We start from the raw sequence: 26,606 nt of genomic DNA on the forward strand, positions 1-26,606 counted from the left end.
ATATCAAGACCCAAATTGGGCATTGCGGCGCCGCACGAACTTTTTAATGACCAAAATCCATCGCTCACTTGAAATACTCACATTTGCAAGCACAAAATGCCAATCAGACAAGAAATGCCAGTGTTTGATCGGCCAATGGTCGCAATTGGTCTAGAAGGCTCGGCTAACAAACTTGGTGTCGGCATCATCAGACACTTCCCCCGGCCAAACAAGACTTCACCGCGTCCGCCGGCCGAGATTTTGTCAAACATTAGACACACATACATCACACCTCCAGGCGAAGGTTTTCTCCCGCGCGACACAGCAAAACATCATCGGTCGTTTGTGGTTAAACTTGTGAAGGAAGCGATTCTACAGAGCGAGCTCACGGTTGACGACATTGATTGCGTCTGCTTCACGCAAGGACCCGGCATGGGCGCGCCTCTGCAGAGCGTGGCTATTGCGGCCAGAACTATCTGTTTGATGTGGGATAAGCCGCTTGTAGGAGTTAATCACTGTGTTGGACGTACGTCTTTGTCACGTATACTCCGCAGTACTGACCAGTATAGACATTGAAATGGGACGAGAAATTACTGGCGCAGATAATCCGGTTGTGTTGTACGTTTCCGGTGGAAACACTCAAGTTATTGCTTATTCGCATCAAAGGTAGCCTAATTTGTGATATTAAAAAGTAGTATTAATAGGTAGATATCGAATTTTCGGCGAAACATTGGATATCGCAGTCGGAAATTGTCTTGACCGGTTCGCGCGTACTTTACAGATCCCAAATGACCCAAGTCCTGGTTACAACATTGAACTTTTAGCACAAAAGTATGCAGTTACGCATGAGTACGTTGACTTTTTCTAACAATCCACAGAGGAAAACACTACGTCGAACTGCCGTATACGGTCAAAGGCATGGACGTCTCCATGTCCGGTATTCTAGCTTACATCGATGGCATCGCGGCCGACGTCTTTAGCGGCAAACCACGATTTGCCGATGACAGTGAGCAAATTACTCGCGAAGATCTGTGCTTCTCTCTTCAAGAAACCATCTTTGCCATGCTTGTCGAAATCACCGAGCGCGCAATGGCACATGTCGGCAGCCAACAAGTCCTCATTGTCGGCGGCGTGGGCTGCAACGAACGCCTACAGAACATGATGGGTATAATGGCTCGTGATAGAGGCGGTGACGTCTACGCTACAGATGAACGGTGGGTCTGGAACACAAAACCTAGGGAATTCTGCTGATACAAACTAGATTTTGTATTGACAATGGCATCATGATTGCTCATGCCGGTTTACTTGCGTATGAAACTGGATACCGTACTGCATTAGAAGACTCGGTCTGTACTCAGCGCTTCAGGTACTTCCTTCACTTTTGTGGACTGCTCAGTACTAACACATTTCAGAACCGACGAGGTATTTGTTGCTTGGCGATAAATTACAGTTCAGGAGTAAAACCTTAATAATCTTAAACTCCTGAAGTTACCCGGCCTCGTATTATTTTTTTCTACTTTAAAACATAATTGTCGAAAACTCTTCCACACATCACATCCAACACACATATAAAAAAATGGTCCCACGAAAGTTCAAAAAGACCGGAAAACGATTACCACGAGGCCAGAAGCCAATGGTCAATGCAGCGCCAGCATCCGATTTGACTGCGTCTAACGCGCTATCTGCCCACGTACGACCTTTCCCAGCCGACCGCGGCGTAAAGCGCAAGATGCGTAACGTCAAGACGCATGGCCCGCTGGGGAATGTTCGCGTTGACAAGCGTGCTCTAGGTCAGAAACGTACTGCAGCGCGAATGCAGGCAGACGCACTCAAACGCAAGCAGCAGGGTAAACCGGCTAAGAAACCGGCCAAGGAGCCAGAACTGCAGCTCAACACGGCGCTTAAACCGGCTGGTATCATTCACAGAAGAGGAAAGAAGGGTAAAGTATTTGCAGACGATGCTGATACGCTGAGCAAAGTGTTGAGCGTGGTCACTGCGCGCATGGATGAGGCGTTTGCGACTAAGATTGAACGGGCAAAGCAGCTCGAAGAAGTTCGGGAAGCCAAACGGAATGAAATTGAGAAACGCGAGGCTGAGAAGGTTAGCAAGCTTGAAAGCAAAAAGAGAGAAATCAAGCGCTCGAAGCGAAAGCTTGGAAAATCTGCTGCGGTTGACCGGGACGAGATTGAACATGTCAAGCCAAAGCGATCAGTCAGATTTAACGTGTAATGCATTTTTACTTATTTGTATTGGAAATTCGGCGTTCAAAAGTGTTCTTTTGTTATTTACTTTGCAACTGTATTGTTTACTCATAATGCACATAGTAATAGACCAACACTACAGCTTGGCCTTGGGCGGTTCCGCAGTTTGGAACATATCTGCCATGTCATCCAACGCCTTGCCTATTTGCCTTGACAGTTCAGGTGAGTTTTGAAACTTTGAACACACATTGAATTGCAGAGATCCCCCGTTGATCATGTACGCAATTCCAAATCCCTTGTCGGTGACTTGCGACCAGCCATAGGCATTGAAAAATTCACTACTAAGCTGTGACGTCGAAAATATCCACGTCGTTGAGAACCCATACGTTGGATCAGTGAAAATCTCTGGCATCGGTGACCCCTTGTCAACAAGATTTTTTAGCCCAAACAAATGTCGGTCACAGCCAAACCCTGCTGTCGCGGCTCCAACGTACTCCACATGTGCATTCATAGCTTGACGCATCAACGCAACCTTTTCTGACGGCGACACGTCGGTCTTTCCAAATGCCTCGACAAAGCTTAGGGCATCGTCAGAAGCTGACCGACACACTTCTGTCCTACCGAGTTGGTACTGGCGTGTTGTGGCCGACTCGTATGTCGGTCTTAGACAACCAAACATCCGATAATGAGCAAGCTGTAACGCCATTTGGACGTAAGCATCTGGGGAAGCCTTAAATGTCTTGATCAAGTCTTTGCCAAATCGAGTATAGGCAAGAACCTCAACTTCATGCAAACCAATTTCTTTCTTAAACGCTTCTTGCGCTTCAGCAAGATCAGCTTGAACAATATCAGAAACAGAAAACTTTAGCTCTTGCGGCGGCGGAAGCTGGCGTAAACTGGATCCATGGGAAACCTTGTTGTTCAGAATAACATCGCACACATAATCGTTCAATCTGCAGGTTGGAGTACCGTCCATCATTGAATGTTCGCCCATAAAACCGGAGACGCCGTTGTCGCACACGATAAACTGGCATGGCTTGTCATACCATCTATTTGCACCGTCTCCGTGCCAAAATTGATGAGCGCGCTCGGTAAGAGAAGAAGGCGAAGTGCCATCGTCCAGAGCGAGTACAAACGCCGAAGCTTCCACGCGTGCAAGCAACTTCGCATTTGTCGGATCTGACCTTAAGTGATTTCTGTACACGACTTCTCTGTCTCGATTTGCAGACGAAATTGCACCAACTGCCGGAGCTTTGGGTTGCGCATCTGCGTCTGCGATGATCTTCGCAAGTTGAGCTTCAAGTTCAGCAGTCGACAGTTGGACACCGTCAACTTCATATGGCAAATCGTAAAATCTGTTTTTGCGGATCACAGTTATAGTCTTGTTTTCGGGGCTTTCTGGTGAATACTTGACAGCGTGATCTGATCCAGGAGCAGGAATGCGGCAAGCATTAAACATCCATTTGTATGAATCCATACACAATGGTCTTCTCTTTAAGTACTCTGGTTCAAGATTTTTTGAGTCCACCAACATCTTAAAATCTAATGCCGCAGTGACAATCGCAGCACCTCGAGACGCAGCTGTCTTTCGCACGGGATCGTCTTTGTGCCCATAAAAGTAAGAAACATACGGAACAACAGGGTCACGATAAGACATATACGCGGCATCATTCCACCAGTCATATACCCAATTCTTGACATTCGGATCAGTGGCTTTAGCCAACAGTCGTTTCTGAAGCGCCGGCCCCTCGCCTTGATCTGAAATGAACTTCTGAACCACATTGACCGTGTTCCTGAACTGTTCTGGACTAACTATTGGGTGTACGGATTTGAGGTATACTGCCGCGGTATCTTTCAATGACGGCACTGGCAGTCGCGGCAACGATTCTTGGAATCGAAGCATTTTACCCGCTGTGATATCTTCAACATAAGCATGCTCCTGCTTTGGAACAGCTGCTGCAGTAGCAGCCGATTTGTTTATTGAAACTGTTCCGAATGGCCGCGGTAACATCTGTTGAATTAGGACTATCACATGAAAGTCTAAATAGAAGACATACTTTTGCCTTTGTGATTCCGCAAAGTCTATTATAAGACAACTGACGCATATTGACACGTAACATAGGAGTGTTATTCGAAGTACTTGAGAGTGATTTGGTGGGGGGAGAACTGGGCATTTAAAGTGAATATAAAATAAAGTGGTTTCGGACCGATGACATCGCGTCAAAAATGGACGGACGGAGTCGAAGCACGTGAATTTTATGCGGGGCAACGGGGCGGCTCTTTCTATTGTGGGGTTTCTTCTCCACGCTTTCATCCGCCGCATGATCTACATTCACACCCACCCACCCAAAACAAGAGGCGTAAAAATGTCATTCAATCGTGTCAGTTGAATTGGTCATCTTTGCGTCTCATGCTTAAACGGAACAGAGGTGCCAACTAGCTTAAACCGAGGCTGCGTTCGATTTAACTATCGTTATCGTTATAATGTTCTCATTTTTGTTATATCCTACACAGAATGTACTACATAGAATTTACTATCAAGTATATTATAACGTATAATATGACATATAACGGGTGCATATATTTGTTGCTGCGATTTTTTAGTTAACAGCGATTATTTGATGTCTATTCTGGGGCAAGCACCTGCAGCATTTCTACTGCTACGCTGTTTTGTCTATTAGTTTCTACTTCTAAAAATTTATTATTTTTGCTACAATATGCTTTTGTCATCATTCACTTGGTTGATTTATTTTGAATTGTTTTGGAGTCTAATGTGAACATACAAAAATACATCTATAACCATTATTTCCTAAGCATCACTCCAAAAACGTTCTTTTTTTAGCAAATGCGAGATTTGGGATTATAGTGGATCAGTGTCAAAGTTTTGGTTACGATGGGGAGCTTGGCCGAGTGGTCTATGGCGTCAGATTTAGGTATCAGCGTTTAGCTAACTTACTGAACGCCCAAATTCTCTGATATCTTCGGATGCGCGAGTTCGAATCTCGTGGCTCTCATTATTTTTTTTAATTTATTTTTAAAATATTATTTTATTGATTCTAATTCCGTTTGACTAAACTGCTAATAAAGGAGTTACAAAAAACAAATTGACAAAACAATTTCTGGTAAAAGTATCAGACAAACCGTTTATAAATTATATGTGCGCGGCTATAAAAGTATAATAGTGATGTGAGGTTTTTAAAGTACATTTTGCCAGATAAATAAATAATTATAGAAGTTCTTTTAACTTACACGATTCAACTCAAAATCAAATTCGACTTTTTAGAGTACTGTACATAAATCATGGATTAAAATATAATCGTCATTTCGTACTTCATCACAGCTATTTTCTGTGACTAAAATGCAAAACTAGTCTTCAACTGAATGCTCGGCGTCAGACTCAAATCGTCGTCACGTTGTGTTCGCGCAGGAGCTCCCTGTCGCAGCAGTCGTTCGAGTTGCAACCGCTGCTGAATTGAAAGCTTTGACACCACTGACTTGAACGATAGTCTGTCAACCTCAGCCAACGCGAGCAGCTGTTTTCTCTGCTGAGAAGAATCTATATCTTCCTCTTTAACACTGAACAAAATAACCGGTATACAAACAGCCATAGCTGGAGCTACTATATTAACGTCAGAAAAATCTCTATAACTAATTGCAGAATGCGAACCTCGATCACCGTCCAAACTTTTGATAAAGGCAACCAAAATATCACACACTAGCTTCGACATTTCCTCGCCAGAATCAGAAAGATACACATCCTTTGTCACGAGAGAAACAAGCTGAGGAAGTAACTGTCGGCCCAACATCTGCGTAAACGAGCTCCGACTAGACGTAATTAACAGTGACTGAGCGCATTGCGACGCAACGGTCGCAACTTCAGGCGTGTTGAACGAATCCACAATCACGCTGCAGCAGTCTTCAATTAAAGGATCACTTGCAGACAAAATTGTTTCGCAGCTCGCAATCACAACCACAATACACAGCAAGCAATTTCGACGCAATGCAATACCCTCCGCATGCCTTGCCAGACCCATCTGTTCCAATTTGGAAATCAGCAGCGCAAAAAAACTTCTAATTTCCTGCAAAATCTGACCAAATGTTTCCGCGTCAGTTTCGTTGCACGAGCTTACCACATTCTTCAATATCGCCTTCAAGTTTGGAAGTAGAGCAGGAACAACCGCGGCTTGACATGCTGGTGTATCCAATAAACAACTGAAAACATGCAGATATGATGCATACAAGTCAAGTCGAACGCTGAAGGGAAAACTTTCCATCATTGTCTTTAAGGCATTCATCGCTTGCTTTGTAATTGTGACAACATCAGCCGTGATAGGTTCTGGATCTGAATTAACCAAATTAGCTCAATATCTCACGATCGCACAAAACACATACTCGCTGGTGAGTCAGCAATTGCAGGATAAAGCTGAGTCAACACAAGAATAACACCACGTAGTAGCTCAAACATCTGGTTTAAACCGTCGTCCACAATCTCATTTCCATGGCTAAACTATTAGCATCTAATACACAACCCTAAAACATACGCAAACTTACATATCTGTCTCGAATTTCCGTTTAGCAGACGGATGGTTGACACACATGGTCTCAAGAATTTCAATCAACGGCGCCTGACAATCATAACCTTCTGTCAAGATTGTACGATCAAACAAGTCAATCGTCTCAGCAAAAACAGCTTCCTGGTATATAGAAATACCGCAGACTGAAGGCCGCATGATCTTCTTCAGAGCATTCAAAATCGCCGGCATGTCAGATTTGCTGGCCATCATATCTCCGCCTGGTGCTTTGACTAAAGCTTCAAAACAAATTCCAAACAGTACAAAAAAAAAAGCAGTTGGCTCGTCCGTTGTCTCGTCCGCATCACCGCGAATGGTCGTGCCGCGACGTTCATCCAACGAAGCAATCACAAGCTCTGGCTCTTGATCAATCAACGTGGCAATAGCCTCGACAATCTTGAGCCACGATTGCTCGTAATACTGTAAAATTCCATCCTTAGAACCAACTGAATATGCAGTCTCTAACGGACCAGACAGCATCGTGGATATACTGCCCGTACCCGCCTCAGGCTCAAACCGCAACTGAGCAAACTCCTTCAGCGCTGTCAGCCAAAGCGGGGCCAGCTGTTTGACATGAGGACTTGTGACATCTAGTAGAAACTTATGGTCATTGCTCTCAACCTGGAGCTCAGCCCATGCAGATAACATGGCAAGCTTAACCATGATTTGCGCATTAGCACTCAAGTTTTTCAAGTCACCCATAGTGATTTCATCGCCTTCGGCAGGGCAACTTTCTAATGCACCAACCAGCAATTTCAGAATACGACCCATCCGGCTTACATCTTTAACAATACCGCTCCCAATAAAGTCAGCGCATACGTTAATTGCCTCAGAAGCAAGCTCGGGAGACGAATCGACTGAAAATGCAGGTGTCAGCGCCGAAGCAATTTGTGCTTGGAATTGCTCCAACAGCGCAGACTCTTCAAACTCGGGGTCAGGAATTTTGCCAAATATCTGCAAAATATCATCTAACAAACGTACTCCGACCAGTCGCATTTCCAAAACGCTTGACGTTGAAGCCGAAAACGCGGATCGTATTATATCCCCAATCTTTGGCACCAGATTACCCGGTACACTCTTGTTCATCTGCAGCATTTCAATCATACACTGTAAGGCAAACACACGTGTTTGCCATTTCAAAGGTTCACTGCCTTCTGCTTTTGCTTGCGTATCGCCAGTAGGTCCACCAGGCCCAAATTCGACTGATGCAAACCCTGCAACCTCTTCGTCAACCAAGTCTGGCTCTCCACTGTTGCGATCAAGGTTTGCGATGGGTTTGCCTCGTTGCTTCCTGCGCCTAGCAATCGTTTTTACCAAAATGGCTTGACATCTTCCAACCCATAGTTGGGATTCGGTCACGCCAGTTTGCGAGAGCCAGCTCAGAATGATTCCTCTCAAACCTTCATGCCAAGGCGTCATGTCAAATGCCAGCCAGAAGTAACTTTCAAGACCCCTTCCAGTATACGCAAATACAGCATTCATATCTGTCTTCGCGAGCTGATAATATCCATTAATTGCCGCGTCACTCAAATCTTTGACTGGAGAGTTAATATACTTCACCAATTTTAAACAGAAGCCGGCAGTGTCAAAGTATTGAGGGGCAAATAAAATTGCATGCTGGTAGCACCGTATAGCTTCCACAACAGCAAATGGGTAGCTCTCATTGGAAATCTCTCGAATTAGTAACGTAATTATATCCCTATTTTTTGGAGATTCTTGCAAATCTGGGCCCAATGCACCAATGACAGCGTCAATACAGTGCGCAATGACCCAAGCAGTAGAGTACTCGGCTTCCAGATTAGACGACACCACAGAGGCACATTCCTCGTTATGGGTATCAGAAAGGTACAGCTTAGACAACATATTGATAGTCGTGGAAGCATGACTGGTAAATGTAAGTCCAGCAGAATCCGTCACTATAGATAGTGCTCTTAATGCCCAAAAGTGAACCATAGGATGGGGATCATTACTAAGCGACAGGAGAATACTAGTTATTGTCTTCAAATGAAATCCAGCCGCCATACCACCGACATGCTGGTGAATACTACCTAGTGCCAAGGTCAACCCGGCCCGAGCACCCGGGTCACGGTTTTTAACAATCTCATCAACAACGTATTTCACTTGGGCATTAGTAAACTGGGTACCACCGATAACACACAAACGGCCAACAGCATCAGCGCCAATCACTTTCAAATAATGGTCGTTCGTATACACAACAATCTAATTCGTAATCAGACATTGGAACCAAAACTCAGTCTGATTAGACTTACCCGTAACATTTCCATGATTACGCTTAACACAAATTCGTCATTCAAGTGAACTCTAGGATTATGCTTAACTGTAGACACCAACTTTAATGTACCCGCGATTGCGACAGCTACATTTGCTGTCACTGCCGCCTTTCTGCCCGGATCTCGCTGAAGACTGGACGACGAGATGAAAGATGCTACTTGCTCTAGCACGCTTTGTTGAATCTTGTCGGTTTGTAGAGGAAGAAGAAGAATAAACAGCTCGATGGCATAATCGACCACAGCTGTAGCAGCTGCTTTTGGATAATGCTGCCATGGAACCACGCCAGATCTCGACTCAGTTTGCTGTAACAGATAGATGTAGTCATGCTCCATTGACCCTATCACTGGCTCGTGCAGCTAGAAAACATCATTAGCAGCAGTTTCAAACGCATATGACTATCAGTCTTACCATTTGCTCAATTCTGGAAGTGTAAGAATCAGTTGAGAGCCAGCTTCGTTCCCCCTCGTCATCTAAAGATGATTTCTCAAACTGGTAAGTAACGGTGTTGAACTCCGAAACTTTGCTACAGACACCATATGCATAGTTATCTGCAACTTCCCACACTGATTCATAATTGCCAGCGCTGGCAGCGATCGTTGTACTAAGAGGCGATGTATAGTTTTCAGGATCAGCAAAAATAGAGACGGCAGAAGTTATTATATCGGCTTGTAAACCCTCACCATGGTGCATGTCAATGAGCATGATGTAGCACTGAAAAACGCGACTTCTAACCATCATTTCGTAGTCAACTAAATGTAAAGATTGTGAAAGTCGCATATTCGGATCTTCCACAACATCCTTTGCTAGAACAAGATTCAGGAAAGCGGTCGTGTTTTGCAACATAACAAACAATCGCTTAGAAACATCACTAGTCAGTAGCTTGGAATTAAACTGCAAAAATGCCAACACAGAAGAAAGTGCGCATTCACGAACATGCAATAGAAAACTATACTCTAGCGAGTTCTTATCCATAACAGAATCTTTTGACAGAGGCTTAGGTAAAGCAGCCTTCCACAGAAGCAAAAGCTGAGAAAGATGCAGCTTTACAAAATTTGGACCTAACGACATCAGTCCACTTATTAGAGTCCATGCGACTTGGATCTGAGTTGTCGACACAAGAACGTCAACATTTGCGCTCGCTTTCAGAATAGAAGTCGCTAAAGAAAACACCCGCGATGTGAGATCTAACGACGCATACTGGGGACGCATATTGGTGATACCGATAACGATAGCAAGGGAGCTGGCATAACCTGTGCAACGACCAGCAACATCAGGAGACGTTCTGCGACTTTTCAAAACGGCAATTTCTCGATTGAGACTGTTCATAATTGCTGTAGCTATGACAACCAACTGTGAAGGAACTTGCAAGATCAGTGCTCTAATACATGAGCTTGTAGCAATTTGAACTGTATAGTTTGGATGCTGTAGAATCGGAAGAAGAGCATCTCTGACGACATTATGCATCGATACAATAGCTGACCCAAGAGATTCCACCAGGAACTTCAACGAACTTACTGCACCGGTAAGTGCATACTTCGACGGCTCATACTGATCCTTCAAAACGACCGGATAGTTTTTTAAGAACTCATGAACAATAATTTTCACTGCATTTAAGCGTCCGTTCTCTCCAAGCAGCTGTTGCCCGATGATTTCATTCAGTAAAAACTGGACATGTCTCTGTGATAACAATTTTTTGAAGCGGTTGTTTGTAATATGCTGGTCTGAAAGCAAGTCATCTAGAAAATTTTTTATGATTACTAGATACTGTGACTCGATTTCGACAGTTCCGCAAATAAAAAAGAACTCAGTGTAGGTTTCAACTACACCAGCTCGGACTCGAGCAGAAACGCCTGGCTTAGTATAAGCACCTGCCAGCACCTTAAGAACATCTGCAAAAGTGTAAGTAACATGTTGGACAACCCTTTTAAAAGGCTGCGGTGGAGGGGGAGTGCCAGCACCTTCTTCATCTATATTAGCATGGACCGGCCTCTTTTGCTTTTTGGCTGGAATCTCGACGACACTAGTTGTGATCACACTTGCGACCGATAAGGATGATGCCCAGCAAACGGCAGCAGACTTTCGCACTGACGCATGCGTGGAGTCAAATGCTTTCGTAACTATAGATTTTAGATTGTCTAAATCCGAAGTATTATCGAAATACGAGCAGCTTTTAACGATCTCTCGGAGACACTATGTAATCAGACTAGATCCCGTGAACATTCACATAAACTCACATCAAGACTGGCAGATCTGACAATCATCGACTTATCACTAATACCGTGCCTGGCTTGCTTCCACATATCTCTTGCAAGATTTTCGTCAACAAAAGAACCAGATAGGCTAAAGACCTGAGATATGGCATAGAAAATAGCAGCTCTGTAGCCGGCATTCTACGGTTACTGTTAGCAGTTCCGTTTTAACAAATCCGATAACTAAGCTTACATTGCTTGAGTACTTTAATACTCGCATCAGTGATAACACCGCATGAGCTGCCATTGACATGATCTAAGAAGTGTAAATATACTCTCGAAATCGCTATGAACCAATGCAACAACGTACACTATCACCGGCAGTCGCGAAAACGTCTCCAATTACATGGACCAGGTAGCTATAAAGACATTAGTTCATATAACGGCACGCCTGAGCACATGGATACTCACAACTTTGAATCAATGTTCTTATCGGCCTTGCCGGCGTTCAGGGCATCGAGCAGATCATTGATGACATCGAACAACGTTTTGCGGTCGCCTTTCAAAAATATATCAATATAGCATCTACCGGCCAGATTGCGAATAGGACGTGTTAATATCGGCGATGAACAAGGAATAAGCTTGCCCAACTCGGTTTTGACGAACATTTGATGCATAGTTGCCCCGTCATTGTCGAGAGTTTGTAGATAATGATGCAAGTCACTTAACCAACTAAACAGATAAAATATTTGTTTATCCACTGTTAATGATTCAAGCTTAGACATGTCCAATGGACTCGGTAAGACTGGAGCAAATCCATTGCTTAAATTGGACACTTCATTCATGGCAGATTCGTTTGCTATCTGGATCTAACTTAGAACGCCTCACTGATGATTAAAGTAAAAAAGCTTTGTCCCACAAACTCCACAAATCCTACAAAGAACCGAGGAATACTGTCGTGTTGGATTTGCAATTGACGGAGTTGCTATTGCGATAGTTATTATGCTTTTCTCGAAAACCCTGAGCAGGCGCCGGTCATTGCGGCAGGGGTTAACGTTCAAACCTTAATATTGACGTCGGCCAAACTTGGTCCAGACGTATTCCATAATAGGTCTGCACAAATTCAAGCAACCTGGCTTGCTTGATAGTTTATGCGGGTAGTAATGATAGTATGAATTGGGCTAAAGAAAAAAAGAACATTGGCCCAGTCGTATGAGATTTACAGTACAAAGTCTCGTGCTTAGCTAATATATATTCCACAGGTCAGAACTGGATTGGTTTATGGAGCTCTTACGGGATCAGTTATAGCAGCATTTGGTGGATTTACACTAAATAATATTTCTACAAAGTTTAGGGCGCTACCGGTTGGTGTAAAAGTGTAAGGTTTTGCCATATTATAGCCATATTATACCCGACAACTCGGCTAATACTTTATGGAGTTTTTTGGGATCAAGCTGTATTGTTGCTGCAGCTATAAGAGAACAGGATAAGAGAGTTAAGCAGTATATCTTTTTAAAACATTGGGATCAACAGCTCAATATAGAGGGAATGTCTACAGCTGCACTTGAGTCGACTCACTCAAAAAATATGTGATGGCTCAAATTCACACTTGTTGACATTACGCGAGCTTACTCGATCTCATAGATAAACTACAGAATGAGGTTACGCATAATGATGACTTTTAATTGGCGACTGGGGTATGTGATAAGAATTTTCTATGAACCATATTTATTTTATCTATATTTTGCGCAATCCTATACACTCATAAAATCAAAACGAATTGAATTTAATATAACCGAATTCATAAACCGCGCCATAAAACATTACCAATTAAGTATACATATCAAAATTAATTTGATAAAAGCCATGGCCGGTTATCCAAAAGGTCTGCGCTGGAGGGGTTGCAAAGTAGATGCTGATGCAAAACGTTCAATGCTTTCAGTGAATCTTTCTCTTGGATCACACAAGAAATATTTATCTCGCTTGCGCCTTGGCTAATCATTTCAATGTTAATACCAGCACTTGCAAGAGTAGAAAACATTTTTCCAGCAATTCCAACTAGCTGTTTCATTTGTTTTCCTACCAAACTGACAATGGTCATGTCACGAATGACATCGACTGAGCCCAGCTTTTTAAGCTCATCAACAGCTTCATGTAAATCTTGTTCCTGTAGGTCAGAGTGAAGCGCCATCGACACATGCACTTCAGATGTAGAAATAAGATCTACCACTAGTTTCCAATTATGCAATATGCCAAAAATCTCAGCCAAAAATCCGTGTGAGTGAAACCTCCGATTTGAATGCACGTTCAAAACTATGGTTCCGTGCTTTGCAGTGACAGCAGTCGGTTCTTTCCTCTTCGCATGGAAAAAAGATGACGAAATTCTTTCTAGAGCAGTAGGGGGGTGCGGTGGAGTGACATCACCCTTTCTAGAAATATTGTCAGGGTAGATGATGGTGCCATTGCCTGATGGATTTTCCACATTTTTGATGCGAATAGGAATATGCGCCCGAATCACTTGCTCCATAGTGAATGGATGAATAACTTCTGACCCATAGTAAGTAAGCTCCGCAGCTTCATCTGGAGTGATCATGCTGATAAGTCTGGCAGTAGCAACCTTCCGTGGATCGGCGGTAAAAATACCATCAACCTCTTTCCAAACTTGAAGCTCATCAGCGTTAATTCCAACTGCAGCCAAAGCAGCACATAAATCAGTGTAACCACGGCCTATTGCTTCTAATAAACCACCCGGGACAACGCCAAAGTAACCAGTAATAACTGGAACCTTGTCGCCACACTCAACAATTTTTTGGCTGATTTGGGTAGCCACTAAATCGTAGAATGATTGATCTATGCCTTTCTTTGAAGAATAACCAATAGGGATGATAGAATCGAGGTTTACATATTGCGCAGGAACGCCACGATCATTTAGTAAACTCGTCATGAACAAGCAACTAAGCTTTTCACCGGCGCCAATAATGCTGTCTTTTGTTCGCGGACTGATCTCATCAATGATCTTCAGATTATTAGCACAAATATTTAAGCAAAAACCGAATTTGCATACCTGAGCTGCACTGAGAAATCGGGTCAACAAATCGCACTCCTCATTGATACAGCTCTCTAGATTTGCAAGGATTTCGTCGGACTTGATGAGCTTACGAGCAACATCAACATGATCATTACGGATAAGATTGACAACCTCAACGTGCTTATTAGAGCCTTTCTTAAGTGCATGCTCGGCCGCTTTTAGTAACCTAAATTTCCGACTTAGTAATCATTGAACGATTGATTTTGACCGGACTTACCGATTTGTAGTGCCCTCAGCCTTTGTATCAGTGCTTCTGGCTGAACACACGATAGCCACCCGGTAGTCTTTAGTATGTGCCCTTTGGTCTCGTTAGCAAGTCGCAAACATGTGCTTGTCCAGGCAGCGTACTTCACAATTTTATCCACGATCTCTACTGGGAACTTGCCCACACTGGTACCACCAAATTTCTGAATAACCCATGAACCACTATCGGCATCAGAAGTCTGACTGCTTGTCATATCAATTTTTCCGTTCTCGCTCCGAGTACTGCTGGCCGATGTCGGCCTATCGAACACTGTAGGCATTATTGGTATTAAGGAGAACTTTTTATGTCACACAGAATTTATTATTCTCAACTTTTCAAATAGCTTCACTGAGTTTAAAATGTTAGCTCTGAATTGTAATATATGATAAGATTCGACAGAGTCAGGGTTCTTTTGTTGAAATGCTTTTAGTGACTAGTTTAACAGAAAAATTTGTTAAGAGCCGCGTTCCCGGCGGCCTCTTGCATATAATAAGGTTTAAGTATGTAACCTTATTACAGCTTAATATTCAAAAGCGTTTCAACCTTATTTTGATTTGACCGCCGAAAACGGGGCTCATCGATCAGGATTCTGGCCCTATAGTAACTATGAGTGGAACAATTAAACAAGCATTTTAAAATGGTTATACGATTTTTCATTGTAATATTCAATTCAGTCATTAAAAATTACATGTTTTGACGTTGAAAGCATTATAACATCTTCAGTGCCAAGCTTCAGTGTCAATACAATTGCGCGTACTACAATACTTATGCTAAATGAACAAAATATGATTCATTCGGCTCACAAATAGACAATAACTACTTTTTTCCAATACTTCAGTTTAGCTGCCCGGTAGTATTCGTATTGATGCAGGTTTCCACCAAGTTAAGCACAACCTAAAGAGAGCTTGCATCTTTACTACCGTCGCGTGACTGAAGAAGCTTGTATCAGTTATACGATTATACTTGTACCAGGAACTATATGCGGTCAATGACATACAAGTGTGTTTCGTGCATGTAGACATTTCAGTGCCTACTGTCTCTTATTACCAGCAGGGTACACTTGGAGAATTACAACAATCACTATTTGACAAAAGCATTACGTATAGCACTAGCATATAACATAATACAACTCTTGAGCGCCAAACAGTATGTATGAGTCGTGATTTCGTCAATTATGCCCTGACTAGACCGGCCAGACTGTTGCATGATTATTTGGTACCGCCAGATCTATACAAACTATAACAACAATACATTGCATTAAGTGCTGAGTTAGAAATCGATGGCTGAATTAGACAATTTCAGGGCGCTACGTGGGTTATTTGTGGTTCCAAGCTTAGGGTTTACCGTAAAGGCAAATAAGTAGTGTTCTTTAACCAACTACCACTCATATTGAAATAAGCACGCTTCATTGCAAATTAGACATTCTTCATAAAATTACAAGACACGGACTTTAGACATCCAAGTTTTTCTCGATAGCGGTAGGCTTTCGGGGCATTCTTATATATCAAACACAAGTGCTACACCTTACACTGCGCATCAGATTTATATTCACACAATGGCACCGCCCCGCGCACGCAAGATCGCAGTTGTAGGTTCAAGAGCAGTTGGTATATCAATTACATCAAGGTTGAAAAAAATCGCTGATCGATGTAGGAAAATCGTCAATGACTGTTCAATTTGTGGAGGAACATTTCGTGGAAAGTTACTATCCTACGATTGAGAATCAATTCTCCAAGATTATAAAATACAAGGGACAAGATTATGCAACCGAGATTCTTGATACTGCTGGACAGGTATTTGCCATGGATAAGCCGAAATTGAGTGTTTATATATGATACTAATGATGGCTCTAGGATGAATTCAGTATCATGAACCAAAAACACTCTATTGGGGTCCATGGCTACGTCTTAATTTACTCTATTACATCAAGATCCTCTTTTGAAATGATTCAGATTATAAGGGATAAGATTCTAAATAATACTGCTAGTTCTATGTTGATCTCAAGTTGCTGAAATCTAATGAGTATTCAGGGTACGGATACGATCCCAGTCGTGGTTGTTGGTAATAAGAGTGATCTTGGTGCGCAAAGGTGAGTTTGTACAGTTCAAACTATTGTGTCTTCTGTCTGACAGTTTCTAGAAAGGTTGAAACTATCGAAGGAAAAAATTTGGCTCTCGAATGGGACTGTCCCTTTGTTGAAACAAGTGCCAGACACAATGCAAATGTTGCCAAAGTTTTTGAGCTCTTAATTGGTGAGATTGAAAAGTACCAAAATCCTACACCCGATCCTGCTGGAAAATGTGTTATTGTGTGATTTATTCGTAGTTTTGGGTCAATTGCTGGTTTCAGGTTCTACGTTTTTGTGTCAAATGGTGCAAGCGCTTGCTTTTCGTGTGATCTTCTAACGTACGTATGAGTCGTCATTCAAATTGGTTGATAGGTTGGAGTTACATCGTATGATAATCGTGAGTTCTGTTAAACTCTCACCAATATAGTGTTTAGCATTTCTTGTTTATTAGATTGACTGTACTATAACAATCTAGTTGCATCGCAGACCTTTTTGCCTGTTCAGAATCACAAGATTAGCAACGACCGGACGGTGGTCACTGGAAAACACGTCGTCATCGAATCTGTTGCCTAGTACACCGTAACTCGAGACCTGAACACCATCGTGGACAAATATATAGTCAATCTCCTTCTTGTCGTTGTTTTTGAATCCTGTAAAAGTTGAGGAGTTTCCATATCTTGACTTAGAGATGACCTGTTTAGAAGAGTCCTTCAAAAACTCGGCAAAAACAGAATACGCTTCTTCATCATGCTCTGAGTTCATATCACCACACAAAATCAGAGCGTCATGATTCTGTAAAGACATAATTATGTCTTTGATAAGTTCTGCACCTTTCACTCTCGCCTTCACCCCTTGATCATCGAGATGCGTATTCAGCATATATAATACCCGACCACTAGTATTATGACTAAATAAAGCAGCATTTACTATTCGAATTGAAGCAGCATCCCAACCTCTGCTCGGAAAGTCAGGTGTTTCACTCAACCAGAACGTTCTATTCATTTCGACCGTAAATTGGTGTTTCCTATACAGTATTGGAGCATACTCGCCTTTAGATCCACCATCATTACGCCCAACACCACAGTATGTCCAGTCCTTGCCCAGCAGCTCTAAAAGATCTAATAACTGGTTATGAAGAACTTCCTGCAAGCACACTATTGCTGTCTGGTTGAAAGTATTAAATTCAATAGAAGATGCAACCAAATGCTTTCTAGTCTCCCATGACTTTTCCCCATCTGAGAGATGCTTAGCGTCATATCTAATAGCATTGGCATTAGTGACAGTTTCAGTCCAAACCAGGAGAGAATACCGAATATTGTGAGTGTACACTTTCAACGGAAGCTCTTCTTTCGAGTCTTCCCATTGTATTTTAATCAACATTTTAGACAACAGTAAAGGTAAAACAGTAAAGCAAGCAGAACCAGAAAATGAGTAATGCACAGAGTTCATTCCACGTACTAAGTAAAGATTTCGCCGATCAACTTCCTTTTACGCTCTGAAGAAATCGTGAATCGTCGCGTCGCGTTTTTCTCCCAAACTCTTCCAAACTCCCAAATCACGAAAAGTCACAGGATTCACACACTGATCCCTCACTTTCTCCCAAGTTGGCGTCAACCTCTCCTTCCACCTCAGATAGTTCTTCTAAAAGTTCATAATTTCTGATTCTTACGGCTTCGTGCTTAATACTAATTAAATTTAAATATGATGATAGTTCAAGTTTTTAAAGCATTAAGCTGTACGTACAGAAGGCTACTTAAGCTTTCAACAATCATCTTTGAGTTCAGGGGAAGTTCAAATTCCTTTCTACTAAGTTTATAAGGCATAAATCACTAGTAATTGCTAAATTAAGTAATTGCGCCACAGTTTCGCGCCATTGCGGTAGCCGCAAAAATTCTGAACAGCATTGGATAAGCAGCGGTATCTGTTCAATTGTATAGTCCTGACAACTTGCACTTTTACAAAAATCAAATGCCGGGATTATTGATATCACAGAACTGCGTTGGACAAGTGCATTTGGTGATAGGCTCAACGGCGTTGTCGATATCCCGTGTAACAAAGTCATTACAGTGTGGTGCTTCAGTATTTCTCATTGCACCTGAAATTGGACCGGAGAATAAAGCATTGGAAGTCTGGCGAAATGAGGTCGAGAGCAAAGAAGAACAAAGTGCTAGCTTTAAGTGGATGCGAAGAGATTTTGAAGACAATGACCTTCTCAGTTTTGGTCGTGCGGAAGTCGAGAAAGTTGTTGACGCAGTATTCATTGCATTGCCTGCTAGTTCAGCACTTAGTAGGTTATTACTCTGTTTAGTTGACGTCATGTTTTAATTTAATCTAAGGGTCTCATATATCGTCAATGTGTAAGCGTTGGCGGATTCCTGTCAATGTTGCAGATGCTGCTACATTGTCGACTTTCACTTTGCTTTCCACGCATACGGACGGGCCACTTCAGATTGGAGTTACAACTTCCGGAAAAGGCTGCAGACTTGCAAGCAGGGTCCGAAGAGAAATCGTGAGCATGCTACCACACAACATTGCACAGTCTTGCGAGAAGATTGGTGAACTTAAGCAGACCATCGAGGAAGAGGATGCAAAAGACTTGGAAGAACAGACAGCTAATTTAGAAGCGTTATACCACGAGGTCGGACAACATGATGACGATGCTATTCAGTCACACAAATTCAATGAATTAGTTCTTGAAGAGGAACACGACATTGAGAAGAATAGAGTGCAAAAAAAGAAACAACGGATGCGGTGGCTTTCGCAAGTCGTTGAGTACTATCCTCTCACCCAGCTTGCCTCCCTTTCTATCGAAGACTTGTCTTTACAGTACAAACAGAATGTTCCTGTTAAAAGTGAAGCCAAAGTTAACAAAGTTGGAACTATCGCACTTGTCGGATCTGGGCCAGGTGCACCAGGTTTACTAACGACCGCGGCACTGACAGCTATCACGACAGCAGATCTCGTCCTTGCCGACAAACTTGTTCCTGCCGGAGTATTGGACTTGATACCTCGGCACGTTGAGACGTTTATCGCCAAAAAGTTTCCTGGAAACGCTGAGGCTGCACAGCAAGAACTGTTATGCATGGGTCTGTCGGCACTCGAAGAGGGAAAGTCTGTTGTTCGCTTAAAACAGGGGGACCCTTATATTTTTGGACGTGGCGCAGAAGAATACATATATTTTTCTGATCACGGATTCAAACCCACCGTCATCCCTGGAATCACTTCTGCTCTGGCCGGCCCTCTGCTAGGAGCTATTTCACCTACACATCGGGATGTTTCCGATCAAGTTTTAATATGTACTGGTACCGGACGCCAAGGTGCTGCACCGGCAATTCCTGAGTTTGTCAAATCTAGGACTACAGTGTTTCTTATGGCGCTACATAGACTGGCCGACGTGATCAAGTGGCTTAACGACGCTGGTTGGCCAATGGATGTTGCATGCGCTATCATAGAACGAGCAAGTTGCCCGGATCAGCGTGTTATCCGGACGACCTTAAAAAACGTTTCAGAAGCATTTGAAGCTACTGGCAGTCGACCACCCGGTATTTTGGTTGTTGGATATAGTTGCGCTGTTATTGAACAAGTTCCAAAAGGGCAAAAGTGGGCGATCGATGAAAACTGCATGGGGTTGTAGGGATTTAATAATTGAATTAGCATGCTTGGAAATAAAAGTAACACGGAGTTTCATAGAATGTGTATTTGAAGAGTCTTAATGGACATGATATAGCACAACTTTCAGCGAGCTAGAAAACAAGGTGGCAAGACTAAAATACTGCGCAAGCGATGCCCAGTTTTAAACTATTCGGCAACCGCCTCGCTAGTCATCATTACATGCTGCTAATTTCGAACTGTATTGACTCTACATTTGACTTGGACTAGAACTGAACCCAGTGATTGTTAATTTAGTTACAGTTATGAATTTACTCAACCCTGGTTGTCGAGCAACAGCGCGTGTTAAAGCACCTTGCATTTTCACTCTTCTTTTGCCTGTAGTGTGATGAATTTCGCTCTTTCACTTGAGATAGCTTGACTGACGCATTTGAAGTAACGCACTAAAACGCAGTGCAGTGATAAAAAAATTAGACCATTATTTTACATATTCTATCCTTTAATTTATATCGGGAATTTTTTCTTAATTTGATCTTGCAAAAAGCGAATGGCTATTGCTCATCTTGAGGCAGAACTGAAATCGTATGGTTTGGAATTGAGGTCTGTGCAGCTTCTAAAAGTCTCCCAGCAAAATCTCATATTTCAAAACTGATTCAAATTAAACGGCATCTAATTCAACACGGCAGCTTCTTCACATGACTGGGTGTTATGGAAAGAGAGAAATGTATGCTGATTTGCTTGTTAAGCAGAAAAGTTTTTGCCAGAGCAATCAAGAGTGCTACGCTTAGCTGGGAAGAATTCTGTATGGAACACGTGCAGCAATCCATCAAAGAATCGCAGAAAGGTAGGGTTATATAGCGAGGAAGTATATCAGATATGAACAGTGCCAAACTTGTTTTTGCTATAAACACCAAGTCTTGGTATTTGACGATCCTGGCCGTCACGAGCTTGTCGTAACAAATCTGGGCCAGTCTGTTAATTCTGATTTTGCAGCTTTTGTATATCTACTAATTGATGCACCAATGCGTTTACTCGCTGGCTTATGAAAATAATGGTTGTTACTAAACAACAAACTTGTGCTTACCAGATTGCTTTGACAGTTCATCAAAATTACAGTGTGGAGTAGTAGGAGTATGTGCTTTCCCGAATATCAAATGCAAAGATATCTTCACTGTGTTTGATTTGCCATAGTCTGAAATGTTATTGTTTTTGTGTTTATCTAATATTTTTTCAGCCGGTGTGCAATAACCAACCTGTAACGAACTTCTCCAAAATGCTTCTTCACAAGTGTTACGGACACATACGATTGACTACTTTTACATCGCAAGCCATCTCTTGTTTAATAGTAAAGGTTGTCATATACAAATATACGCAATTTCAGCCCAACACTGTTGATCTTTTTTGAGTCGTTTCCGCAAAATGTTGTTTGTTCTTTATTGTTTAATGCTGATCTAAATCGTCAATGATGTTCTAGTACACAGTTTGAATGGTTGCGTCTTGTCAATCATCTGTTGATTAAACATTTCTAATTTGAGCCACGATGAAGGCATGTCTTGCATTGCAATTTTCATTCTGGATTAAAATTTTATATTAACAATTACGTATTTCGGATCGCTTTTTCCCCTGGAGTATTCTAAATCTTAAACTAAATGCAAAGCATCCATAGCGTTTGAACCTGCTAAAATTGAAATAAACCTATAGTCCCTTGCAACTAACCATTCTCGTTTAGCATCTTTCAAAATGATGCGAGCGTCCGAAAACTTCGTCACAGAACCCTTCTTTGCTTACACAGAGTTTAGATATCCAGGAGGCGTCACTTCTACATTTGAGAAAAATTCAAATCTTTTTTCAAATTGTCAGCTTTTTGACTCAATTAATTTTTGGTGAAGTATTTAAGATATCAAGTGACATGTCTATTTCAAATGACTACGACGCACCATCGTCGGAAACACGAGCCGGACGAGAGGATTTTGGTAGTTCACCGCAACATAGAGATGGTACAAGCCCTGCGAGATCTGAAGACCGCCGCTCGGACAGGTCAAGATCCAAATCGAGTCAACATCACAGATCTTCGGTCGACAGGGATGTGGAGTCTAGAAGGTCCCATGAAAGCGAAAGAAGATCGTCGCGTGAACGGCGTCGGAATGAGAGGTCGCGCGAGCGAGATGGAAAGTCTCATCGTAGTCGAGATAGTCGAGATAGTCGAGACCGGGATACTGATCGCGATAGGCGTGACCGTAGAAGAGACAGTTACAGACCGCGCAGCCGTTCACCTGGTTATGCTGACCGAGACAGGTAAGCTTGACATATGCGTTGTGGTTTAGGAACAATTTGACAAGTTATTAGAAAAAGCGGCAGACCTAGCGATGATCGTTATTATCGCGACGAGCGAGACGATCGCAACTACAGAAGCTCACGAAGAGACAGTCCTAGAAGGCGCGATAGTCCACCTCCTCGAAAAAGCGAACGCGCAGAGCCTCGTGAAGTTGAGCGCGCAAGGTTTGTTTAAGCCTCAATATTTCTTTGCGTGGACACTGACAGTTTATAATAGCTCCCCACGTCTCACCGAAGACGAACGCGATCAGCGCACAATCTTTGTGCAGCAATTGGCCGCTAGATTGCGCACTAAAGAGCTGATTGCTTTTTTTGAGAAGGTGGGACCGGTACGAGACGCGCAGATTGTTAAAGACCGTGTAAGCGGTCGCTCTAAAGGAGTTGGATATGTGGAGTTCCGTAACATTGAAAGTGTACAGAAAGCCATTAACATGACTGGCCAGAGACTACTTGATATCCCAGTTATTGTACAGCTCACTGAAGCCGAGAAGAATCGCCTTGCGAGGGCAGAGTCCTCAGCGTATGTGGGCTTGATATATCGGTATACAACAAGTACTAAAACACTTTTTAGGGCAGCTCAACAAGCTCTCGAGAGTCAGAGGCAGCAGAGTACGGGTTCTAGCAGTAAGATTAGCAGCAGCAGCAGCGGTGGCCCGTATCACCGATTATATGTAGGCAATGTGCACTTTGCTATTTCTGAAGAAGACTTGAAGCAGATTTTCCAATCTTACGGGGATGTGGATTTTGTTATTTTACAAAAAGACGAAACTGGCGTTCGCTCTAAAGGATACGGTTTTGTGCAGTAAGTTGTCGCGCCATATATGAATCTCAATGATTAACGAACATCAGGTTTGCGGACAAAGAAAGTGCTCAAGGTGCCTTAGAACTTAATGGTTTCAAATTGGGTGGACGACCAATCCGGGTGGGTCTTGGAAACGAAAAGATTAACGGCGAATCTGTAGAATCAATCCTTCATCGACTGAGTGGTGGCTCCGTCGAGCCGAGTCAGCCTATGCACGGATCCGCGCCAGAATCCCGCGGTCCAAGTATCAGTCGTGCAAGAGAAGAGAAAAAACCGACAGGTGCACTTGCATCTGCATTGGACGACTCGGATGTGCGTGGCATTTCTTATACTTCTGTGTCTAGGGAAAGTCTCATGAGGAAACTCATGCGCGAGGAGGATAATCTTCCTGTTGCGGAAGCACCAGTACCCAAGAAACCTGTAATCAACGTCAGTCAGGCCTCTCGCTGCATTTTGCTTAGCAATATGTTTGACCCTGAGCAGTAAGTTGAATTAATTACTATTAGGTAGTTGAAGTACTGACTTTATTGACAGGGAGGAAGGCAGTGACTGGGTGAAAGAGCTAGAAGAAGACGTAAAAGCCGAGTGCGAAGAAAAATACGGTAAAGTCGTTCATATTGCTGTTGAACCAAACTCCAAGGGCGACATTTACGTGAAATTTGAGAATGTTACAGGCGGCGAAAAAGCTATCCAAGGTCTTAATGGACGTTTCTTTGGCGGCAACCAAATCAGTGCGAGTCCGGTTGTTGATAGAGTGTATTCACTTCGGTAAGTTAAGGTTGTACATCTGCTCAAAATGGATATTAATATTTGTTTTAGATTTCCTAGGTCACAGACGATGTGATTTACCGTTCAGGAATAAATCAGCGTATAATTTGACGTTCCATTTTTGCTTTATCGACTTTATGATTTTTAACTCATCCATTTTGTCATGATTTAGTTTTATTACCAAAGCCGAAGGATCCAATGCTGTACCTCAATCAGGGAACTTCAATATCATATTCACGCTGAGTATGAATATGGCGGCAGGTTCTAGTATTTTACAATAAATATACTAAGTGTATTTTAGACTATTTGCGTACCTGATGGTATTGATTTTATTTTAGTGTTCGACAACAATATATTTCATTTTCTGTGTGATCAATTTGAACAGCAAGGTTTAGTTGTGAGACGCAATAAAGTTTTGGAGACAAACTCAGGAGTAAATTTCGGAAAAACCTTAAACTTTAACTATAATGATGTGATATACAAAGCAAATTGTACGCTCCGCAGTGAGCTTCGATTTATCCAGTTAAAAAAAGTTTTGGAATTTTAAAGGGCTGACATTTAAAAGACAATTTTGAGCAATTTAAATAGTGTGAATAATAGTACGCGATTACATAAGCACAGTACGGCTGAAAGGCGGGGGAAATTGCCGAGTTCCACACACTTTCGGCACCATTTATACGGATATTTTTAGCTCGGCTTCGGTGTTCACTTATTTCTTTATAAAGAACAATCTTTCTCCTTTTGATTACTTGCTTTCTTAACAAAGGTTCCTTCACTTGAGCATCAACAGTGAATATGACAACGACTATATATAAATCTTCAATTCCGCCTATCGAGGTATTTCAAGGTTCATTGCCGGAGCTTATGCTCCAGTCTCCAAATTACAAAGGCCGTGAAAACTTGCCGCTGATGACTGATGCGCAGTCAGGCAAGACTCTGACAATAGCAGATCATTTTAAACTTGTGCGAGCTTTTACGGCCTTGTTCAAGCAATACGGACTGCAAAGAGACGATGTCGTTGCATTGTATGTCCCAAACAACATCTACTTGCCTGCAGTTCATCAAGGCATATTGTCAGCAGGCGGAACGATATCTCCTATCAATTCAGCATACCCTGTTCAAGACGTTAGAGATCAGATTGAAAGCGCAGGCGCAAAGTACGCAATTGCATTTGATGGCAATAGCATGTTGAAGACAGTAACAGATGCTACAGCAGCTTTGCAAGTCAGAGTGGTTCCGTTTTCAAAATTGGTCGCCGAAGCTCTTAGTACTAAAGCGGGCGAAGGACCAGCAGGCGATCATCTACCACTGGTCAAACCTGCGAAAGACACCCTAGCATATCTTTGCTTCTCGTCTGGCACGACAGGCGGATTCAAAGGAGTCATGACATCGCACATGAACATGAATGCAAATATCATGCAAAGTATTTTAGCTGACTCAGTTATATATAGCCCGAACGCGGTCTACTCTGCATTTCTACCAATGACCCACATCTACGGTCTCAACCTACATATCTATTGCACTGTATACATGGGTGCACAAAATATTGTTATGCCGGCATTTGATTTTGAACTGTTCCTTAAGTCGGTTGTTAAATACCAAATGTCGCACGTCTATCTTGTCCCACCAATCATGGTACTTCTAGCAAAGAGTCCACTGGTTGACAAGTATCCTGAAATCACAGAGTCATTGAAGTTCTTGTTTTCCGGCGCTGCACCGTTAAGCACTACGCTGGCAATGGCCGTGACGAAACGACTAAAGAGTCGTATCATTGTCTGCCAAGGATACGGAATGACCGAAACCAGCCCTGTTGTTACTATGACTTTTCATTACCGGCCAGACAGCAAGATTGGCAGTGTAGGTCAGTTGGTTCCAAACTGTGAAGCCCGGCTGATTGATCTCGAAACCGGAAAAGATGCGCCGCCACAAGGAACCGGCGAGCTTTTGGTTCGTGGACCGAATGTCATGATGGGCTACCTTAACAACGACGTTGCAAATGCCGAAACACTGATTGGCGACGGATGGCTGCGGACCGGAGACGTGGCCCATGTTGATGACGACGGATACTGGTACATAGTTGACAGGTACAAGGAGATGATCAAATCGAAAGGCTTTCAGGTCGCGCCTGCGGAGCTCGAAGCACTTTTACTAGCACATCCACACGTCGTTGACGCCGCTGTCATTGGTCATTGGTCTGAAGAGGAAGCCACTGAGCACCCTCGCGCGTTTGTTGTGTTAGTCCCCAACGGCGACGCAGAACAAGTCAAGAAATGGATTGATGAGCAAGTAGCGAAACACAAGAGGCTTTGGGGAGGAATTGTGGTGGTCGATCAGATTCCCAAGAGTCCGTCCGGCAAGATTTTGAGACGATTTTTAAAAGATAGAAAGGATGACATTGTTGTTGGAGTCAAGTCTCTGGTGGCAAAGTTGTAAACAGGATCTGTAGCTATGAATGCAACT

At 42.8% G+C, this 26,606-nt stretch overlaps 11 protein-coding genes and 1 non-coding gene across 12 annotated transcripts; 8 read left to right on the top strand and 4 right to left on the bottom strand.

The window, feature by feature from the left end:
• Positions 1-4: 4 nt before the first annotated feature.
• Positions 5-1,528, top strand: V1512DRAFT_243011 (glycoprotease family-domain-containing protein). The gene is made up of 6 exons (XM_066914303.1): positions 5-505; positions 549-645; positions 688-810; positions 858-1,193; positions 1,241-1,345; positions 1,392-1,528. The coding sequence occupies exons 1-6, from the start codon at positions 97-99 to the stop codon at positions 1,420-1,422; spliced, it is 1,101 nt and encodes a 366-aa protein (XP_066769646.1). The 5' UTR covers positions 5-96; the 3' UTR covers positions 1,423-1,528.
• Positions 1,392-2,263, top strand: V1512DRAFT_83015 (uncharacterized protein). The gene has a single exon (XM_066918523.1). The coding sequence runs from the start codon at positions 1,556-1,558 to the stop codon at positions 2,207-2,209; it is 654 nt and encodes a 217-aa protein (XP_066769647.1). The 5' UTR covers positions 1,392-1,555; the 3' UTR covers positions 2,210-2,263.
• V1512DRAFT_267193 (acyltransferase ChoActase/COT/CPT) lies at positions 2,204-4,465 on the bottom strand. The gene is made up of 2 exons (XM_066917231.1): positions 4,239-4,465; positions 2,204-4,192 (listed from the first exon to the last, which is right to left on the bottom strand). The coding sequence occupies exons 1-2, from the start codon at positions 4,353-4,355 to the stop codon at positions 2,318-2,320; spliced, it is 1,992 nt and encodes a 663-aa protein (XP_066769648.1). The 5' UTR covers positions 4,356-4,465; the 3' UTR covers positions 2,204-2,317.
• A 612-nt stretch (positions 4,466-5,077) lies between these two features.
• On the top strand, positions 5,078-5,195 carry V1512DRAFT_t56. Its single transcript has one exon. It is a non-coding gene; the product is annotated as a tRNA-Leu (tRNA).
• A 41-nt stretch (positions 5,196-5,236) lies between these two features.
• Positions 5,237-12,228, bottom strand: V1512DRAFT_267197 (armadillo-type protein). The gene is made up of 10 exons (XM_066917232.1): positions 11,705-12,228; positions 11,604-11,652; positions 11,487-11,549; positions 11,279-11,434; positions 9,453-11,234; positions 9,023-9,400; positions 6,733-8,972; positions 6,574-6,683; positions 5,849-6,523; positions 5,237-5,800 (listed from the first exon to the last, which is right to left on the bottom strand). Exons 1-10 carry the CDS (start codon positions 12,076-12,078, stop codon positions 5,535-5,537), a joined length of 6,093 nt encoding a protein of 2,030 aa, XP_066769649.1. The 5' UTR covers positions 12,079-12,228; the 3' UTR covers positions 5,237-5,534.
• Positions 12,229-12,322: 94 nt separating this feature from the next.
• V1512DRAFT_267198 (uncharacterized protein) lies at positions 12,323-13,041 on the top strand. The gene is made up of 3 exons (XM_066917233.1): positions 12,323-12,443; positions 12,496-12,611; positions 12,673-13,041. Exons 1-3 carry the CDS (start codon positions 12,405-12,407, stop codon positions 12,824-12,826), a joined length of 309 nt encoding a protein of 102 aa, XP_066769650.1. The 5' UTR covers positions 12,323-12,404; the 3' UTR covers positions 12,827-13,041.
• A 41-nt stretch (positions 13,042-13,082) lies between these two features.
• V1512DRAFT_212110 (Aspartate/glutamate/uridylate kinase) lies at positions 13,083-14,779 on the bottom strand (the record flags this gene model as incomplete). The annotated part of the gene is made up of 4 exons (XM_066913553.1): positions 13,083-14,249; positions 14,298-14,487; positions 14,539-14,619; positions 14,670-14,779. The coding sequence occupies 4 exons, from the start codon at positions 14,777-14,779 to the stop codon at positions 13,083-13,085; spliced, it is 1,548 nt and encodes a 515-aa protein (XP_066769651.1).
• Positions 14,780-15,943: 1,164 nt separating this feature from the next.
• On the top strand, positions 15,944-17,251 carry V1512DRAFT_267204 (small GTPase superfamily). Its single transcript, XM_066917234.1, has 5 exons — positions 15,944-16,172; positions 16,219-16,358; positions 16,419-16,547; positions 16,596-16,654; positions 16,705-17,251. Exons 1-5 carry the CDS (start codon positions 16,121-16,123, stop codon positions 16,877-16,879), a joined length of 555 nt encoding a protein of 184 aa, XP_066769652.1. The 5' UTR covers positions 15,944-16,120; the 3' UTR covers positions 16,880-17,251.
• V1512DRAFT_267207 (Endonuclease/exonuclease/phosphatase) lies at positions 17,061-18,122 on the bottom strand. Its single transcript, XM_066917235.1, has 2 exons — positions 17,936-18,122; positions 17,061-17,884 (listed from the first exon to the last, which is right to left on the bottom strand). The coding sequence occupies exons 1-2, from the start codon at positions 18,080-18,082 to the stop codon at positions 17,105-17,107; spliced, it is 927 nt and encodes a 308-aa protein (XP_066769653.1). The 5' UTR covers positions 18,083-18,122; the 3' UTR covers positions 17,061-17,104.
• Positions 18,123-18,448: 326 nt separating this feature from the next.
• On the top strand, positions 18,449-20,725 carry V1512DRAFT_83223 (tetrapyrrole methylase). Its single transcript, XM_066918525.1, has 2 exons — positions 18,449-18,920; positions 18,970-20,725. Exons 1-2 carry the CDS (start codon positions 18,602-18,604, stop codon positions 20,265-20,267), a joined length of 1,617 nt encoding a protein of 538 aa, XP_066769654.1. The 5' UTR covers positions 18,449-18,601; the 3' UTR covers positions 20,268-20,725.
• A 1,439-nt stretch (positions 20,726-22,164) lies between these two features.
• V1512DRAFT_281179 (uncharacterized protein) lies at positions 22,165-24,627 on the top strand (the record flags this gene model as incomplete). The annotated part of the gene is made up of 7 exons (XM_066917998.1): positions 22,165-22,537; positions 22,582-22,741; positions 22,794-23,096; positions 23,148-23,378; positions 23,426-23,860; positions 23,913-24,146; positions 24,198-24,627. The coding sequence occupies 7 exons, from the start codon at positions 22,165-22,167 to the stop codon at positions 24,220-24,222; spliced, it is 1,761 nt and encodes a 586-aa protein (XP_066769655.1). The 3' UTR covers positions 24,223-24,627.
• Positions 24,583-26,593, top strand: V1512DRAFT_83226 (uncharacterized protein). Its single transcript, XM_066918526.1, has one exon. The coding sequence runs from the start codon at positions 24,942-24,944 to the stop codon at positions 26,577-26,579; it is 1,638 nt and encodes a 545-aa protein (XP_066769656.1). The 5' UTR covers positions 24,583-24,941; the 3' UTR covers positions 26,580-26,593.
• Positions 26,594-26,606: the final 13 nt, after the last annotated feature.

Source organism: Lipomyces arxii (assembly GCF_038497795.1).
Source record: "Lipomyces arxii strain Phaff 12-163 unplaced genomic scaffold V1512scaffold_23, whole genome shotgun sequence".
NCBI classification, from domain to species: Eukaryota; Fungi; Ascomycota; class Lipomycetes; order Lipomycetales; family Lipomycetaceae; genus Lipomyces; species Lipomyces arxii.

Bases quoted from the DNA above. Each gene is read 5' to 3' on its own strand.
- V1512DRAFT_243011 (XM_066914303.1), top strand. From the start codon at position 97: ATGCCAATCAGACAAGAAATGCCAGTGTTTGATCGGCCAATGGTCGCA. The intron at 646-687 runs GTAGCCTAATTT...ATTAATAGGTAG, and splicing joins ATTGCTTATTCGCATCAAAG to ATATCGAATTTTCGGCGAAA. The intron at 811-857 runs GTATGCAGTTAC...AACAATCCACAG, and splicing joins ATTGAACTTTTAGCACAAAA to AGGAAAACACTACGTCGAAC.
- V1512DRAFT_83015 (XM_066918523.1), top strand. From the start codon at position 1,556: ATGGTCCCACGAAAGTTCAAAAAGACCGGAAAACGATTACCACGAGGC.
- V1512DRAFT_267193 (XM_066917231.1), bottom strand. From the start codon at position 4,355: ATGCCCAGTTCTCCCCCCACCAAATCACTCTCAAGTACTTCGAATAAC. The intron at 4,193-4,238 runs GTATGTCTTCTA...CTAATTCAACAG, and splicing joins GCGGAATCACAAAGGCAAAA to ATGTTACCGCGGCCATTCGG.
- V1512DRAFT_267197 (XM_066917232.1), bottom strand. From the start codon at position 12,078: ATGAATGAAGTGTCCAATTTAAGCAATGGATTTGCTCCAGTCTTACCG. The intron at 11,235-11,278 runs GTGAGTTTATGT...CTGATTACATAG, and splicing joins TCAGATCTGCCAGTCTTGAT to TGTCTCCGAGAGATCGTTAA. The intron at 6,684-6,732 runs GTAAGTTTGCGT...CTAATAGTTTAG, and splicing joins CGGAAATTCGAGACAGATAT to CCATGGAAATGAGATTGTGG.
- V1512DRAFT_267198 (XM_066917233.1), top strand. From the start codon at position 12,405: ATGAATTGGGCTAAAGAAAAAAAGAACATTGGCCCAGTC. The intron at 12,444-12,495 runs GTATGAGATTTA...TATATTCCACAG, and splicing joins AAAAGAACATTGGCCCAGTC to GTCAGAACTGGATTGGTTTA. The intron at 12,612-12,672 runs GTAAGGTTTTGC...TACTTTATGGAG, and splicing joins CTACCGGTTGGTGTAAAAGT to TTTTTTGGGATCAAGCTGTA.
- V1512DRAFT_267204 (XM_066917234.1), top strand. From the start codon at position 16,121: ATGGCACCGCCCCGCGCACGCAAGATCGCAGTTGTAGGTTCAAGAGCA. The intron at 16,359-16,418 runs GTATTTGCCATG...TGATGGCTCTAG, and splicing joins TTCTTGATACTGCTGGACAG to GATGAATTCAGTATCATGAA. The intron at 16,548-16,595 runs GCTAGTTCTATG...ATGAGTATTCAG, and splicing joins ATAAGATTCTAAATAATACT to GGTACGGATACGATCCCAGT.
- V1512DRAFT_267207 (XM_066917235.1), bottom strand. From the start codon at position 18,082: ATGAACTCTGTGCATTACTCATTTTCTGGTTCTGCTTGCTTTACTGTT. The intron at 17,885-17,935 runs CTCCTGGTTTGG...ATTAGATATGAC, and splicing joins CTCACAATATTCGGTATTCT to GCTAAGCATCTCTCAGATGG.
- V1512DRAFT_83223 (XM_066918525.1), top strand. From the start codon at position 18,602: ATGCCGGGATTATTGATATCACAGAACTGCGTTGGACAAGTGCATTTG. The intron at 18,921-18,969 runs GTAGGTTATTAC...ATTTAATCTAAG, and splicing joins GCCTGCTAGTTCAGCACTTA to GGTCTCATATATCGTCAATG.
- V1512DRAFT_83226 (XM_066918526.1), top strand. From the start codon at position 24,942: ATGACAACGACTATATATAAATCTTCAATTCCGCCTATCGAGGTATTT.